At 43.0% G+C, this 18584-nt stretch overlaps 1 protein-coding gene across 1 annotated transcript; it reads right to left on the bottom strand.

Moving 5' to 3' along the window:
* Positions 1-702: 702 nt before the first annotated feature.
* Positions 703-15530, bottom strand: XKR8 (XK related 8). The gene is made up of 3 exons (XM_072136922.1): positions 14681-15530; positions 10889-11082; positions 703-4176 (listed from the first exon to the last, which is right to left on the bottom strand). The coding sequence occupies exons 1-3, from the start codon at positions 15298-15300 to the stop codon at positions 3500-3502; spliced, it is 1491 nt and encodes a 496-aa protein (XP_071993023.1). The 5' UTR covers positions 15301-15530; the 3' UTR covers positions 703-3499.
* Positions 15531-18584: the final 3054 nt, after the last annotated feature.

The following is an 18584-nucleotide window of genomic DNA, read 5'->3' as shown; positions in this document are numbered from 1 at the left end:
CATCCCGTGTATCCTGATGCCGGTTTGGACAAGATCTCAAGTCACTGCCCTCAGCATCCGATATATCGGATGCAGAGAACTAAGGGGTTAAGCATTGTGAAAGACTTACCTGACCAGGGGCTTCAGCAAAATGTTATGTTATTTAGGTTCAACAAGTCTACAGAGTCATCTTTAGAGGGCGCTGCAGTTTTGTGTTACACACAGCAAGAAACCCTAGGTTTAAAAACGGTCCAAGAACGCACTGGGGAACATTTATCACAAGTGTCTGAGAGCAGAGCTGTTCTAGTTGCCCCTGAAAACCAACAATAGCTCAGATTTCATTGTCCCACTGCTGTTTATAAAATAAAAGCTGAGCTCCGATTGGTTGTCATGGGCAACTAGAACAGTTCTGCTCTCAGAAACTTCTGATAAATGTCCCCCACTGTGTTACAGCACCCTTACATGTATCATCTGGTTACTTTCTAAAACAAAGCCAGTCTTTACTACCCTCTGGTTGATATACAGGTTGTTCCTGTACAGTGTGCAGGACAAGGAAGCAGTCACTGGCCAGTGATGACCCACTTAAGTATGCTCCAGGCGTTTCCTATACCACAACATAATGGAGATATGTGGAGGTATCTGTGAGGCCAAGCTGATCAATAGATATTTTGTGAAGGTTGGCTGAGTTAAGCACATAATTTATATGTAAAACTTTTCTAAAGATTAAGCTATTAAACAAAATGTATTTCTGTTTAATTTGAAACAAAGCATAGGATATAAACGTAACACAAAGCCAAGCAGCTGTTTGGTCTCAGCAGCAATCTTTACCATGAAGTAGCTAACACTTTACAAAACGACATTTTATAAATTACAAAATCTTAAAAAAATATAACACTGTGATGTTTTTTAATTACAGGTTCACCAAAAAAATAACACTATGAAGTAATAAAATAATGTGTTTGTATACGTATATAAAACTATTGATAGCTATGTACACAATCATACATTTTCAGAAAATGTCAAGGCACTTTAGAAGGAAAAGAAAATCACAAAGAAAGCAACTGTACAAATAAAATGTAACCCTGTAGGCAAACACATTCAAATGGCTGAAAGGCAGCTTTTACCCGCTGAAAACTAACAGCACCTGCAAGTACAGTATGAAACGTCCTATTATTCCTCTTTATGTTAAAACAGGTCTTCATGCAAATGAGCAGAGTCCCAAATAGAGGACGCAAAAATACTTTTGGTTTCGTATTAAAGAGAAAATTACTGATGCGATTCTAGAGATTATCATGTGAAACAGATGCATGTGGTTAAACCTTGGTGAATCCTGCAATCTGTAAGAAGAGATGTTCACCTACAATATATCAAAGGTTGGTTTTAGGTAACGCAGAGGCATCTCAAGTGACGCTCCCCCCTTCAGCCTGACACGTCTCTGCTGACTTGTGGTGGAGATTCTCGTTGCTTTATTAAGATAATATACAAAACTTTCAGGCATGTTCTATTGGTGTGAATGGTGGGTGTCCCAAAGAACTAAGCTGTAACTTCTATCATAAGTAGCGTGAATATGCATTTTTAAAATCGGCAGCCAGAGTGAGTTGCAAAGCCAATTTTTTTACTTTTTGCCACAGTAATGTATTGAGGAGATGAGCAGCAACTCAATAAATATAAGACATTGGGGAGATTTATTACTCTGTCAACGACAGAATTCTGTCCTAGTTTGTACCACATTCATAAAGGGTTATAGACAGTTTTCTGCCTCTCCTACGACTAGCTCGACAAAGGGGCTGTGGTCTCACACCAAAAAGGTCCGTGCACCAGAAATACTGCTGACCCAACAGAATTGTGTCCTAATTTTTTGGCATTAAGTAAGGCAAATAATAGGAGGTGCAGAGTACAACTAGACAGTCTTATACTAGGACAGATTTATCATCCAGCATTAAACACTTTTATAAATCTGGTGCAGTCTAATCTTAGTACACTTTTTATTAATCTGCCCCATTCTCTACAATAGGAGAATAAGAACAAATAAGAAATCTGGCGCAGTATAACTTTGCACTTCCTTCTTGCTTGGGGCTGATTTACTAATATGGTAGTCTGTAAATGTTTGCAAAACAGCAATTGTTGCTGGTCTGATATACAATGGTGTATGAATGGTGATCATACACTATTAGTAGTTTCTACTAACATTTGTTGCATGATTGAGCACACACACACACTTACTTACACACATTTCCTTTAGCAGCTTACGTTTATTTTAACTACTGTTAATGATTTTTATGTTACTTTTCAGGCAGACCTGAATTTTTAAAAGACAAAACCAGTTTGACTTGGATGTCGACCCTAATGTAAGGCTACATTCATACTAACGTATGCCCACCGGGCCGTAACACGGCGGGCAAGCTGGAGAGGAGGAGGGGTGCATACCTCTTCATAGAGATACATGGCGCATGGCGCCATAATACAAGGAAAGACAGGACATGTCCTATCTTTTCCCCGGGTATGAAGCCGAACGTGTGCTGCACTGTACCACTCCATGCCCCATTGCCAGCCTATTAATACGTCCCCCAACGGTCGTGTGAATGCAGCCTGAGCTGGTTTCAGGCCTGTAGTCTGCAAGTAAAACACAGGAGATCATTCAAAAGAGATGAAAAAAAAACCAACCAAAAAAAGAACTACCAGATACACTACACTACAGAAGTGAAGTGAGTGGTACCAAGTTTCTAAAAATGAATCAGCAGTAGTATTACTTCTATACTTTTTCTAGTGTTCCTCATAAAAGACCCTTAAACTAAGGTAATTAGCTGATATGTGTATAATAGCTTTATACGATCTGTCACTCTATACTTCTCCTTTTCAGGGTACACTATTATAGAGACATGTTTATGCTAGTCACCAATATATCATCTTAGTTCTCCTTTTATTATTGCCCTTACAAAGAGCATAACAGTAAATGTATCAATACTTAGCTAATCCATACCTATGTGTCTCTGGGAAAATCACCAGAAAATTAGTTCCTTACCGGAGATGGAGTTTTAAGTGCTAGTGCAGGTATTTGTATTGTTGCAGGTTTTTTTTTTTTTATTTCTTTCCAACAAAGGACAGTAAATTGAAATGAAAATTATCATCTGAAACGGCCAATGCACATAAGACTATTGTGAACCTCATGGTTTAAAATGTGAGTTGAAAGAGTGGACCCTCTTGCATACTCTTTCAGTTTTAAGCCGTAATATGCCAATTTTCAATTCTTAGTTTGTGAACAAATGTGGTTGCAGTCAAATAAAAATGTCCTTGAGACTTGTATCCAAGAATAGTGGCAATGTTGAATACAGTGTCTTCAGTGTGGAGTAGCTATTTTACAGCTTCGCTGGATTTCTTGTGCATTTCATCGGAACAGTCACACAGATTTGGGGAGCCCTGCAGACTCTAGTACATGTCATGTATAAACCATGCTATACTATTAAAATAAGGTCCAAATCTATAGAGAATGAACTGCTTTATCATTTGTGGTTTGTCTTTCCTAGTATATTTGTGCTGCCAAATACTCCATTCTGTAATTTATCTGTTGCTTAGTTTTATCTACTGAATGTAATACTTTTATTTCAGCTATTTTGCCATCCGGTACATCTGCATACTGTTTCTTTTCATTACGGATATTGGGGTGTAAATATATATAATAAAGCAACCTCAAACTAAGACCTACCACAAATAATACCACATGTATCACAATAATGTGCATTTCATATCCATCTAAAAGGGATGGTGTCTTATATGTCATCCAAGACACAACTAGTATCACACTGTCAATGATAATAAACACAGTGTACACAACACATCTGTACAATGTTCTCCCATCCGCAATGTTAAACCAAGAAAAGTAAAGAATTGTGGCCACTGCAGTTCTGTAGACAATCTCCAAGAACTTGTCCTTCATAAATGATGTTTTCTGTAGCGAAGCCCATAGAAAGAAAGCCACCCAGAGAAGAATAAAGTGCACAATAATCCCCCAATGGAAAGTGACTGTAAAGACTGTGATGCATAGGATGCGTGAGGAAATGAGGCAAAAGTTCCACAAGTAGTAAATGACTGAAGAGAAGATGCTGAGCTCCAGTTTTCCCTTTAGGATCAGTCTCAGTGATTGATGGTAGCCTAGAATAGCCCATGTGATACAGATAAAGGTCATGGAAATGCTGAAATCTAGGAAAAAAAAGGGAGAATGTTAGACAAGTCAGAGTTTAGTAAAACGATACAAAGCAGCAGAGATAACATTTCGAAGGCTTAAAGCCCCAAGAGAGGGCACTCACTGCATACTGTTCTACACTGAAATTATTAATGTACTATCGAGAGACGGGCATTATATGGCCCACGGGCCACACCTTAAAGAGGACCTGTCTCCCCATTTATCGGCACTAGGAGCCGCTTACTAAAGTAAGCAGCTCCTAGTGCTTGATCAAACGCCGCTGTGTTAGAGTGATAGCGCTACCGGAAACCTCCGGTAACGCTATCAAACACTGCGGCAGGTATAATGTAATCATCGGACAGCTTGCAAAGCTGTCAGATGTATTCATGAGGGGGCGGTCCGAGGCGCTGCCTCTACCCTGGACCACCCCGTTCGCTCCATAGGCCAGCATTGACTGCCGTGAGCTAGGCGGCAGTCACCGCCCCTAGTCACGCCCCAACACCGCCCCCTCATGAATACGTCGGACAGCATTGCGAGCTGTCCGACAATTACACTATACCCTGCCGCAGTGTTAGAGGTTTCCGGTAACGCTATCACTCTAACACTGCGGCGTTTGTTCCTAGTGCCGATAAATGGGGTGACAGGTCCTCTAAGTATTTTTGACCGGCCCTCGTGCCCAGACACAACTGCTGGGGATGCAACCGCAGAGAGAGTGGGGCAATGCAGTGCATGAACCTGTTGTAGGACATTATAAAAGGTGGCATAAGAGGATTGGGACAACAAACAGGGGCATAATGAGAAGGCAATTATAAATGCGGGCATAATGTGAGTGGGCATTATGTATGAGTTAAATACAACCTATCAGGCAAATTAACCCGCCCAAACTAAATATATTTTCATAAACTGCTATTGGAAAGCATTGAAACCATCTCTACAATGTCCCTCTTTATGCCTGTAAACTTAAACAATCAGGTCCTAAAGTTGTATGCAAATGACCTTAGAGATATCCAATGAGTCATTATCATATTTAGCAGTCCAGTTCATTCACTAGTGTCAAGCACAGCCACACCCCCAGTTCTTGACTGACAGTCTGTATAATGATGTGACACTCCTGGTGTTGGTTGCCTCTATACACTTCCTGATTGTGGCCACCACGTCACCTGCAGCCTGTGTGTGTGTTCTGTGAGAGATACAACTGCTCCAGGATACAGCCATGTGTATAGGAGAACAGAGCATGTCAGGTGCTTATGTAGATGATGTCTGTGTTTCACATGTGTAGAGGAGAACAGAGCATGTCAGATATTTGTGTAGCTGAAGTTTGTGTCTCTTACATGTGTATAGGAGAACATGTCAGGTTATTATGTAGATGAGGTCTGTGTCTTTCACATGTATGGGAGAACACAGCATGTCAGGTTATTGTGTAGCTGATGTCTGCATCTCTCACGTGTATATGAGGAGAGAGCATGCAAGGCACTTGTGTAGATGATGTCTGTGTCTCACATGTGTATAGGAGAACACAGCATGTCAGATACTTGTGTAGCTTGTGTACTTGTCGGTGTCTCTTACATGTGTATAGGAGAACATGTCAGGTTATTGTGTAGCTGATGTCTGTGTCTCTCACATGTGTATAGGAGAAAACAACATGTCAGGTGCTTATGTAGCTGATGCCTGTGTCTCTCACATGTGTATAGGAAAATAGAACATGTCAGGTGCTTGTGTAGCTGATATCTGTGGCTCTCCAGGTTCTTATGTAGATGTCCATGTCTTTCACATGTATGGGAGAACACAGCATGGCAGGTTCTTGTGTAGCTGATTTCTGCATCTCTCACATGTGTATATGAGGAGAGAGCATGCAAGACACCTGTGTAGCTGATGCCTGTGTCTCTCATGTGTATAGTAGTACATGTCAGGTACTTGTGTAGCTTATGTCTGCGTCTGTCACGTGTATGGGAGAACACAGCATGTCAGATACTTGTGTAGCTGATGTCTGTGTCTCACATGTGTATAGGAGAACAGAGCATGTCAGATGCTTGTGTAGCTGAAGTCTGTGTCTCTTACATGTGTATAGCAGAACATGTCAGGTCCTTGTGTACCTGGTGTCTGTGTCTCTCACATGTGCATAGGACAACAGAGCATGTCAGATACTTGTGTAGCTGATGTCTGTGTCTCTTACAGGTGTATAGTAGTACATGTCAGGCACTTGTGTAGCTGATGTCTGTGTGTGTCACGTGTATGGGAGAACACAGCATGTCAGATACTTGTGTAGCTGATGTCTGTGTCTCACATGTGTATAGGAGAACAGAGCATGTCAGGTGCTTGTGTAGCTGAAGTCTGTGTCTCTTACATGTGTATAGCAGATCATGTCAGGTTCTTGTGTACCTGGTGTCTGTGTCTCTTACATGTGTATAGGAGTACAGAGCATGTCAGACACCTGTGTATCTGATGTCGGTGTGTCACTCATGTGTATAGTAGTACATGTCAGGTACTTGTGTAGCTGATGTCTGTGTCTCTTACATGTGTATGGGAGAACAGATCATGTCAGACACCTGTGTAGCTGATGTCTGAGTCTCTCTCATGTGTATAGTAGTACATGTCAGGCACTTGTGAAGCTGATGTTTGTGTCCCTCACATGTGTATAGCAGAACATGTCAGGCACTTGTGTAGCTGATGTCTGTGTGTGTCACATGTATGGGAGAACACACCATGTCAGATACTTGTGTAGCTGATGTCTGTGTCTCTTACATGTGTATAGGAGAACAGAACATGTCAAGCACCTGTGCAGCTGATGTCTGTGTCTCTCTCATGTGTATAGTAGTACATGTCAGGTACTTGTGTAGCTGATGTCTGGGTTTCTCACATGTGTATAGGAGAACAGAACATGTCAAGCACCTGTGTAGCTGATGTCTGTGTCTCTCATGTGTATAGTAGTACATGTCAGGTACTTGTGTAGCTGCTGTCTGGGTCTCTCACATGTGTATAGGAGAACAGAGCATGTCAGGCATCTGTGTAGCTGATGTCTGTGTCTCACACATGTGTATAGCAGAACATGTCATACACTTGTGTAGCTTATGTCTGCGTGTGCCACGTGTATGGGAGAACACAACATGTCAGGTGCTTGTGTAGCGGATGTCTGTGTCTCTCACATGTGTATATGAGAGAGCATGTCAGGTACTTGTGTAGCTGATGTCTGTGTCTCTCACATATGTATAGAAGAGAGCATGTCAGGTTCTTGTGTAGCTGATGTCTGTGTCCCTCACATGTGTACAGGAGAAGAGAGCATGTCAGGTTCTTGTGTAGCTGATGTCTGTGTCCCTCACATGTGTATAGGAGAAGAGAGCATGTCAGGTTCTTGTGTAGCTGGTGTCTGTGTCTCTCACAGGCAGCAAATAAAACACAAACACTATCAATGCTTTCAAATATATTGCTCACAGACATGAGCAGGGGGAGGACAGGGAAGAGGTAACATTACTTACTCTCTCCATGTGCCCAGGCTCATTTGCATATGATTTTAGAATGATTAATGTATGAATTAACTAGATATAGGCTGGGATGGAATCCTTGTGAAGTCATCTAACAGGTAGTGGTGACAGAATTAGTTAAAGAGGGTGGTGTGTGAGGGTGGTGTGTGTGTGAGAGTGTGTAGAAGGGGGGTGGGGCAGGATATTAGGTAATATACATCTATTAATAGTTCTGCTCTGCTTTCTTGATATGTAAAGTAAAACCTCCTGTCTTTTACCTCATCAGCCAGACATTCCTGTCCATATATTGGCCGCAGAAGGAGGATCATGTGATCTCTAACTGGTGATTCTTCATGGAGATCTCATGACCCTCCATCTGCGACCATTTTACGGACAGGAATGTCTGGTTGATGATGTAAAATACAGGAGGCTTTACATATCAAGAAAGTGGAGCAGAACTATTAATAGATGTACACTGATAAATTACCGAATATCCTGTCCCTCAAACTTACACACACATTACAAAAAAGATGGTAAAGTGGCCAACCCCTTTAAGTATAAATGTCTTGCCCTCTAAAACCATTCAAGTTTCTTATGTGGCCCCATGGGATTATTAATTTTTATTAATATGTGAAATAAGCGCTTCCTAGTGATGGCTACTGGTAGGCAATTATACAGTACTCAACACCAGGTACCACAGTGAAGGAGCATTCCAACAAGGCATGTATATATATAAAAAAACTTTCTAAATCTACTTTTATGTTGCTAAGTTTTTTTACGGATTGTTTTGCCCATTAAGGGTCTGCTGACACCTGTTTTTTGTCAGGTTTATTACAGGCAGTTGGCCAAGGTTTTTCATTGTACAGGAAAGGGTACATATAAATGTATAGCATATTTCTGTTAAGTGTTGTTTTTTGTTCGCTTCTGTTGTAGGAGCCTACAGAGACATTCTGCATTAACATGTTTCTCCAGACCGTCACAAAATGAACAAGTGATTATTTCAAGAATCTTATTCTATGGGAAAAATTAAAACAAGCTTTCAAAATGATCAGAAATCCAAAACCAAGTCTTAGAGCTGTAGTTATTTCTACAATTTCTCATGGAATTTCCTATCGACAGCCCAACCCTATGCAGAAATGTAATTATAGGATCAGACTTTATTCTGGTGCTGACTATATCAGGCCTGGTCATTGTGTGTACATGACCGCAACAACAGGCAAAACTACATGAACTTTATATCTCTGATAAGTTGCTGGGTGTGCATTCTGAATTCTGCCACATATACCTGGCCACGGACGGTAATATTTATATTGATAAACCTTTTTTATATCTTTTAACCGGTTCGCGACCGCCCGCCGTGTATTCACGTTCGCGTTCCGATGCGGGCCGAGCCCTCTCCTTAGCCGGTAAGTCTCTGCCGCATATTTTCTTGCTGATCGCCGCCGGCAAAGCTGCCAGGATCGCCGCTCCCCGTGACGTCATCAGGGAGCGGCGATCCGTCGCCATGGTAGCTTCGAGTCTCACGAAGACCCGAAGCTACTTCGGGTTAACCCATTCATTACAATGTGCTATCAGTGAAAAATGGAAATAAAAAAACGGGAAAGGGCCCGGTCCTTAACCGGTTAAACACAGCTAAAAAATGATGTCTGAGGGACCTCAAACTGTAAAAAATGTCCTTGTTCCCAGAATGCAGCCACAAAGCAAAAAAAAAAAAAAAACCTGAGGGAGGCAAAGCAACTAGCGTGTCTTTACCTTTGCTCACCATATCCTGTATGATGAAAAATACAGGAGAATAAAGTCTGTCGTGCTACATGTTAATCTTCCTCCTGCATATGGGAAACGCCACAAAAAGTACAAAGAATGACATAGGGCACACATGGCAAAAACATACAACATGTATGTGGTAAAACACACTGAAAACTGTAATTTTCTGCATTGTGTATTTCACCTTTTGCTATGTAAAAAATGCAGTAATTAGTCCTAAGGGTGCTACCACACTGTGCGTTCTTGGACCGTTTTTATATGGACTGAAAACACATGGGTTTGGCTGGTTTGAACCTGATTATCTTCATTTCTAGAAGTGTAGGCAGCAGTAAAACAGATTAAAACCAGCCAAATGCATGGTAAGCTTACAAAAATGCATCCGTTTAAAAGCGCATGCATTTTCAGTCCGTTTAAAACAGTCCAAGAACGGTGTGAGCCAAAAACAGGGTTAGGCTACTTTCACACGATGTATGCCTGCCGTACAGTAGTACGGTGGGAAAACATCGGCGCCAGGGAGAGGAGCAGGGGATGAGCGCTGCTCACCCCCGCCCCTCTCCATAGGAATACGCAGCGCACGGTGCTGTATTCCGTACAAAAAAGGGCATGCCGTATATACGTCCCCCCATACGTCCATGTGAATCGTTGCATTAAAAAGTATAAAAAATGATTTATACATTTCCTGTCCTGCAATCTCATTTCATCAAAAATGCTGACCAGGATACTGAATAGCAAGATTGCCATAAGGTGCCTTTCATGAAGGGCCATTCAGTCTTTAAAACACAGACTGGATGTCCGTGTATTTCCCAGGCTGGGCAATTACCTGGACACCCTGCATCATAGTCATCATCCCCGACAGCCCCTTACTAAAAACATAAAGACAGTATAGGACACTAATCTGGCAGACACTCCTAGCATCATGAGCCAGGGAAATACAGCCACCATAGAGACCATATTTTATAGACTTAAAGAAGGCCTCTTAGGTTGAAAACCAACCCCGGGTCCTTATGGACTGCTGGTTTAGTGTCCCAAATCTTACCCTACTTAAAGAGAACCTATCACCACAATGCATAGTTGTATTTGTCATGTATGTGAATAGTATAGGTTCTCTATAATCTTGTAGCATATTTTACCTGGCTCCATGCCAAGCTCCCACTCCGAGTCCTGGGGACAGTCATTCAAAATCAAACCGCCAACTTCCGGGGAAAAGATCCAGGAGCAGACGTCTGTTTGATTTTTAATTCCTGCCGCCAGGACTCTGCGTTGAAGCTTGGCATGGAGCCCGGTAAAATACACTATATATGATTATAGCGAACCTATACTACTCATATTCTCGCAATTGTCATGTTATGGGGTTTTGGAACAAGTGCATGGTGAAAAATGTTGTGGTTGTGGTGTCAGGTTCCCTTTAAGAAAAAAGTAGCAATCCCTCAGAGATGCTGGGTTTTGGCTTTGTTACAGAACAGAAATGTAGCTTTTTTTTTATGTAGGTACTTGGAGCCGCACTCACACTGGAAAGTCTCTATGTCTTCTCTCTGTATAATGATATAAAGTATAAGGATGAGCTGGGGCGTGTTTTCCAGGAAAGTCTCCACAAGGCGCATCATGCTGAGGTCATGGATGAGAAAGTAAGCATAGTCCTTATATAGGTCATCCTCTGGGTGTCTGCAGGCAGCGAAGCAAACTTCTAGTGAATGTATACACCTGGAAAAAAAAATTGAATACCATTTAAAAAATCCATTCTAGCATCCACTCAAATTGTGGTAAAGAAAATAAAATATAGCATGTCTCCTTCCCCTTACAACTTTTATTATTGAGCTGAATTAAATTGTTAACCCTTCAGTTCACCTCATCACCGTTACCACACATCATATATGTTTAAGTAACCATTTCAATAACTTCATTATTTTAATTTAAAAAAAAAAAATGTTTATTCCCAGGCAGTTTTTAGAAAGATCACATTAGAGAAGCCAGAAAACATGCATATAATGAGAGAATTATTGATAAATAACTCGAGCCAGCCAGTAATAAATGGCCCCCAGTGACTTTAAAATGTTATATGAATAATACCCTATACCAGCGATGGTGAACCCTTTGGAGACCGAGTGCCCAGACTACCACCAAGACCGACTTATTTATCGCAAAGTGCCAACAAAGAAATCTAATAAGTGATTTATGCTCCGAGCTCTGTCACAGCTTTCATTCATATCAGCAGACATAAAGCAGAAAATAGGAGAGATTTGGATGATCATTGTAGGTTTCCTCCAGGGTCCCATAAACAGGAAGAATTGTCATGGCAGCAGGAGCTACAATGATAATCCAGATCTGTCCACACCTTCCAATTTCTCCAGCAGTCCCAAGTAGCGCTGTCACTTTAAAATAGCTCCGTGCACAGCAAGTCTGAGACTGCAGGAAGATTGTCTTTTCTGGTGATGTCCTGGGTGCCCACAGAGAGGGCTCTTAGTGCCACCTCTGGCACCCGTGCCATGGGATCACCACCACTGCCCTATACAATACCCTATGACTCACAGATGTCACAGATACATGAAATAACTTCAGATCATTGGATGCCTAGACGCATGTGAGGAAGGTTATCAATACTGTTGTGTAACCATCGGTTACACTTGCTTGGTGTCCCTAAGGCCACCTTATGAATACATATTCACCAATATCTCTCTTCATGATAGAATAAACAACTTCAAAGAGCAATAAAAGATTACAATTTCAGCAGCTGTAGAAATCCCCCCTTTGTAAAGGGCTGGTCAAAACTAGAACCACCAGGATTGAAGACCAGCAGAGGAACCAGACATCCATAATGTGCTTCTATATCGTCAGAAATTAGAAAGATCCCCTTTTAATGATTAACTCATGATAAAGTTGATAGAGTCTTTTTATTTTGAGGATGGACAATGATCACAAGACGTATCACATGTTTCCATGACATATTACTGACAATTACTCTGTAATCCAAGACTTGGGCACCAGGCATAAGAACAAAGGTCTTAATAGTCCACACAAAATGTATTCACTATGGATTTTACACTGCAAAACAGCAAGCAAACAGTCATAGACTTTCCCATCAGCTGCAAGCAAGTGAGATTCCCTAAAACACCACCTATGACAATATACAGCATAAAATTTGCATGGGATAAAAAAACTAAAAAAATTTCAGCATTTATTTACTGTGGGGTTGGCTGCATGGATGTACTCTTGGGCCAAAAACACAGAGTAAAAGTAAAAGCAGTAAATACAAAAAAAAGTGAGTATCAGGCCGTGTTCACACATTGCGTTGAATTGTGCTCACGTGCTGAGGTTACTCTGCGTTTTAGCAAATGCAATGGAAACGCAATGCAACCTCAGCATGTGATCATGTTTGAAGCTTTTGGAATGTGTCAATATGCAAGGCAATGCAACGTGTGAATGTGGCCTTAGGCCACCATTGTACTTTATCTCATTTCTATATACCCTAAAAGTTAATTCTGGTACCTGCTGCTAATTTCCTTAACCCCTAGGCGCACCACGACGTTATACTACGTCCCTGCGGCTACATGCTAAGCGCACCGGGACGTAGTATAACGTCCAGCTTTTGGGACCGGCGATCGGAGCCGACTCAGATCAAGGTGTTAACCCCTTACAAGCCGCAGTCAAGCATGACCGCAGCATGTAAGGCTGTTCCTGCTGTGGATCGGATCCCCCGTGCCGCTTACCGGGGGATCCGATCCTTTTCTGGGCAGCCCCAAAGTCTGCCATGTGCTCCAGGGCTGCCCGATGTCCCTGCCATTCAGATCCCTTCCGGGTCTGACTGTAAACTGTCTGCGCATGCTCTGCATGCTTAGACAGTTTACACTGCTCTACAATGAAATAGTATTGTAGAGCAGTGTATTGAACTTGAACCAGCGATCAGAGCATCACTGGTTCAAGTTCAAGTAAGTAGAAGTAAAAACATGAAAAAACACTAAACACTACACATTAGAATAAATAAAAAATAAATACAAAAGCCCCCAAAATGACATTTTCCCATAAATACACTTAATAAACTATAAAAAACACAAACACACAAAAAACCGCCACATATTTGGTATTGCCACGTCTGTAACAATCTGTATAATAAAACAGAATCGTTACTGGACCTGCACGGTAAACACGAGGGGCAAAAAACGTTCCGAAAAAAGATCATTTTTTTAAAAAGGTTTTAAAAATTATCCAAAAAGTGATTAAAAAGAAATGTTACGCACTCTAAAATAAGACCACTAAAAAGAACAACTCTTCTCGCAAAAAATAAATTGAGTGATCATACATTGTTCTCTAATTTTTATCTCGTGTGTAGATGCCAGGGGGCGTGGGCAATGTGTGGGTGTGAGGATGCCAGGGGAAGTGTGGGGCGTGGACAATGTGGGTGTGTGGATGCCAGGGGGCGTGGACAATGTGTGGGTGTGTGGATGCCAGGGGGAGTGTGGGGCGTGGACAATGTGTGTGTGTGGATGCCAGGGGTGCGTGGACAATGTGTGTGTGTGTGTAGATGCCAGGGGTGCGTGGACAATGTGTGTGTGTGTGTAGATGCCAGGGGGGCGTGGACAATGTGTGTGTGTGTGTAGATGCCAGGGGGGCGTGGACAATGTGTGTGTGTGTGTGTAGATGCCAGGGGGGCGTGGACAATGTGTGTGTGTGTGTGTAGATGCCAGGGGGGCGTGGACAATGTGTGTGTGTGTGTAGATGCCAGGGGGGCGTGGACAATGTGTGTGTGTGTGTAGATGCCAGGGGGGCGTGGACAATGTGTGTGTGTGTGTGTGTAGATGCCAGGGGGGCGTGGACAATGTGTGTGTGTGTGTGTGTGTGTAGATGCCAGGGGGGCGTGGACAATGTGTGTGTGTGTGTGTGTAGATGCCAGGGGGGCGTGGACAATGTGTGTGTGTGTGTGTAGATGCCAGGGGGGCGTGGACAATGTGTGTGTGTGTGTGTAGATGCCAGGGGGGCGTGGACAATGTGTGTGTGTGTGTAGATGCCAGGGGGGCGTGGACAATGTACGTGTGTGTGTAGATGCCAGGGGGGCGTGGACAATGTACGTGTGTGTGTAGATGCCAGGGGGGCGTGGACAATGTACGTGTGTAGATGCCAGGGGGGCGTGGACAATGTACGTGTGTAGATGCCAGGGGGCGTGGACAATGTACGTGTGTAGATGCCAGGGGGCGTGGACAATGTACGTGTGTAGATGCCAGGGGGCGTGGACAATGTACGTGTGTAGATGCCAGGGGGCGTGGACAATGTGTGTAGATCCCAGGGGGTAGGTAGAGTCCGGGCTTACCTTAGCGGGTACCCCAGCTGGAAGACGTGCAGCACAGTGAAGCAGAAAGTCCTGAATATGATCTTGGACGTCCAGAAGCTCCTCACTATGTGTTGGTGTTCGCTGCCAGCAGTTCTGGGGCCGGTCCAGAAGCAGCACATTACAGAGCCCGCAGTTCTGTGCCCGGTCCCAGCAGCCGCCTGTGTGTCCTGTGTGGTTGTGGCAGCTGGAGGAGAGCCCGGTGTATCTGACAGCAGCACCGGTACTGCATCCACAACACTGGCATCCTCCGGGGACTTGGTGCCATTCTCACCCCGGTGCTCCTTGGCTCCTCCGTTGCTCGCCGCTTGAATACTACAACACTCCACGTAGTCACCGGAGATGTCCCCGGCCTCCGCCTCCTCTAGGAGATCCCAGTCCTTCTTGTCAACCCAAAACCAGCCCCAGCTGAGAAGCTGCAGCACTAAAGATGAAAGCGCGTAAAATCCGATATACAGGGCGGCCCAGGCCGTGTCCCCCGCCTTGTAATACTTCACCGTGCTCCACATATCGGAGCCCAGGTCCCCTAGGAAGGCCACAGTTCCTACTACCGAGAATACCAGGTCCAGGAGCCGGTAACGGACCGGCGGGCACCTCGGCATCCCGGACAGTGAGCTTCATGGACGGGGCGCGGCGCGGCTAGAGCCGGGGCAGGAAGTGAGGCAAGCCCGGTGTCCGTCCTGTCACTGCCACTTGTAGGAGTGTGTGCTCTGCTACACCGAGACAGGAATAGCAGCATCGCCTCTGAGTGCCTGTGCTAACACGTGTATCCGCGTGTAACCTTAGCCCACATAAAATGGCTACTATCTATTCATTAGTCAACTCTGTGTCTCCTCTTGAAGCTGGTAATTTCATGTGTGAGATGGCTGGTACTTTGTGTTTCCCTTCCTTAGAGGATATTTACCATCAGGTATACTGATGTAGACTCCTGTAATGAAGTCTTCTTTTTAAAAGTATCTCCTTGAACAGGCTGCAGAAAAATAAGTTTTCTAAAATATGCTAATGACCCGGAGGGGCTCAAGGCGCGTTCACAAGATGCGCTACGTTTTTTGTTGCGTTTTTGACGCATCAAAATACCAGTTTGCAAATGTGTTTTATAATCCTAATCAGATAAAAGCATTTGTTTCCTGCACCCTTTGGCCGCGGTCACACGTACCGCTAAGCGTCCATCATAACGCAACGCTAGTGCACAGGGGGAGGTCCTCGGCCCGAACGCACATGCGTTTCCTGGGAAACGCATGCAATTGTTAAGCCGATCGCATGTGTTTCTCTGCAAACGCATGTGCGTTCGGGCCGAGGACCTCCCCCTGTGCGCTAGCATCGCGTTATGAACGGACGTCTAGCGGTACTTGTGACCGCGGCCTTTAAAAACGCACACAAGTGGGGACTTTGATTAAAAGGAAAACTGCTTCCCAGCAAAGTGCAAATGTAAAAATGCATCACAAAGCGCGACGCAAAGCAGTAAGAAGTTTGTGTTCTTTTGCGCACAGGCAAAAAGGCAACATAGAGTCATGAGGACTGCAAACACATTCATTTAAATGGTACAGGAAAGGGAGCGTTTTTCCACAGGGGTCAAAAACTCAACATATCATGTGAATGCACCCTCAGGCCGGTGACACACGTGGCGCTTTTGTCATTGAAAACGCATGCATTTTTACGCATTCATTTTTGAAATGTTTGTTTGTGTTTGCGTTTTTAAAACGCAATGCTTGATGTGCATTAACTGCATGCAGCTGTGTCTCCTGGAATTTGTAAAAACGCAGAGATCTTCTACCTGCATTTCAAAAACGCAACCGTTGTAAGAAAACGCAACTCAAAACTGCAGGGGAGAAAACGGCAAGTTAAGACACTTCAACCTTAAACCTTTTGAAAAAACCAATATGCAAATATGCATATTTCAAGGATGCAAAAACGCAATGAAAAAAAACGTCACGTCTGTCACAGGCCTCAGGCATACCTCTGGCTCATCAGTATATTTTAGAAAACTCTTTTTCTCTGTTGTAGTATATAGTAAAAGAGTTTAAAAAAGACATTAGTCCATAAAGTCCAACCTATACATTATATTGCGTTGATCCAGAAGAAGGCAAAATCCCTGCAAGACTGATGCCAATTGGCCCAAAACAGGGAAAAATGCCTTCCTGACCCCTAATATGACGGTCAGAATAACTCCCTGGATCAACAGAAACTACTAACAAAAAGTTCTATCCACATTCCAATTCCCCATAAATTATTCCTTTCCAGAAAGGAGATCCAGAAAGGCATCCAGGCCTCTCTTGAACATGTACATAGAGTCCGCCATAACAACCTCCCGTGGCAGAGAGTTCCACAGTCTCACTGATCTTACAGTAAAGAACCTTTGTTTATGGTGATGGTAGAGCCTTCTCTCTGCTAGGCGTAGAGGATGCCTCCTTGTCCTTGTCACAGGCCTAGGTATAAAAAGGAGAGATCCTTGTACCTCCCATTCAGGTATTTGTGCATTGTAATAAGGTCTCCCCTAAACTGTCTTTTTTCTAAACAAGAATAATATATAATCTATCATTGTGTTATAGTCCCACCGCCGAAAATCCGCTTAAATGATCTCCCAACCTGAACCTCTGAAAGCTGCAATGAATTCAGCATGTCTGTCCATTCTAGAGATCACCGGTTCGAATCGGGCTTTTCACTGCACCCACTTCTGTGCAAAAGTCTTAAGGGTGGTGGCACACGTGGCATTTTGAACCCATTTTTATGCCGTTTTTAAGCAGTCCTTTAAAAACCTATGCGTTTTTGACCGGATATAAACGGTTAAAATAGGATACGTTTTTAAAAAACAGCATGCGTTTCTAGCACAGTCTTAAAAACGAGTTCAAAACGCCACGTGTGCCACCAGATTCAGGCTGGCAGGACATGTGGCATTTTTAACCCGTTTTTGGGCTGTTTTTAATTAACCCCTTCAGGGTTTGTGACGGATATATCCGCCACAGAGCTATGAAGGGTGTATGAAGAGGGCTCACGGGCTGAGCTCTCTTCATACATAGATGGGCTTTGCTGCATGTTGCAGCAAAGACCCATCGCTAACACTAGGGTCGGGTCGGTCGGTCTGACCCCAGGCTGAATGGCTTCTGCATATTCGTTAAAATGAGCCAGTGGCTCATTGTAATGTATACTGTGCAGAAATGCCATATACTGCAATACAGTTGTATTGCAGTATATGGTAGGAACGATCTGAGTATCTAGGGTTAATGTGCCCTAAAGGGTCTAAGAAATAGTGAAAAAAAAAGTTTAAAAAATGTATAAAATATTAAAAGTTCAAATCCCTTTCCCTTGAACTGATATAAAATATAATAGTAAAAATCACAAACACATTCGGTATCGCCGCGTCCCAAAATGCCCGATTTATCAAAATATAAAAACGATTATTGACGGCGGTGACCTCAGAGACGGGAAATGGCGTCCAATTGTCCGAAATGCGACTTTTACACCTTTTTACATGACATAAAAAATGTAATGAAAAGTGATAAAAATGTTGCACAGTCCTCAAAATGGTAGCAATGAAAATGTCGGCTCATTTCGCAAAAAATTACCCCTCACACAGCTCTGCACACCAAAGTATGAAAAAGCTATTAGCTTCAGAAGATGGCAAAAAATTTTTTTCCTTTTTTGTACACATTTGTTTAATTTTTGAAAATGTATTAAAACACAATTTTTACATTTTTTTTTTTTCAATTTTTTCACATTTGGAATTTTTTTCCTGCTTCCCAGTAAACGGCATGGAATAATAAATAACATCACGGGAAAGTTAAATTTGTTACGGACACAAAATAAGCCCTCACACAGCTCTGTACACGGAAAAATGAAAAAGTTTTGGATTTTTGAAGAGCGAGCGAGAAATGAGTGAAAAAACCCT

The sequence above is a fragment of the Engystomops pustulosus genome, chromosome 2 (genome assembly GCF_040894005.1).
Source record: "Engystomops pustulosus chromosome 2, aEngPut4.maternal, whole genome shotgun sequence".
Classification (NCBI taxonomy): Eukaryota; Metazoa; Chordata; class Amphibia; order Anura; family Leptodactylidae; genus Engystomops; species Engystomops pustulosus.
This window is presented reverse-complemented; position numbering and strand designations above follow the sequence as displayed.

Coding starts and splice junctions, on each gene's coding strand:
- XKR8 (XM_072136922.1), bottom strand. CDS start 15,300: ATGCCGAGGTGCCCGCCGGTCCGTTACCGGCTCCTGGACCTGGTATTC. Junction 11,083..14,680: donor CAGCTGGGGTACCCGCTAAG/GTAAGCCCGGAC, acceptor TTTTTTTTCCAG/GTGTATACATTCACTAGAAG. Junction 4,177..10,888: donor AGACATAGAGACTTTCCAGT/GTGAGTGCGGCT, acceptor TTTTTTTCCTAG/ATTTCAGCATTTCCATGACC.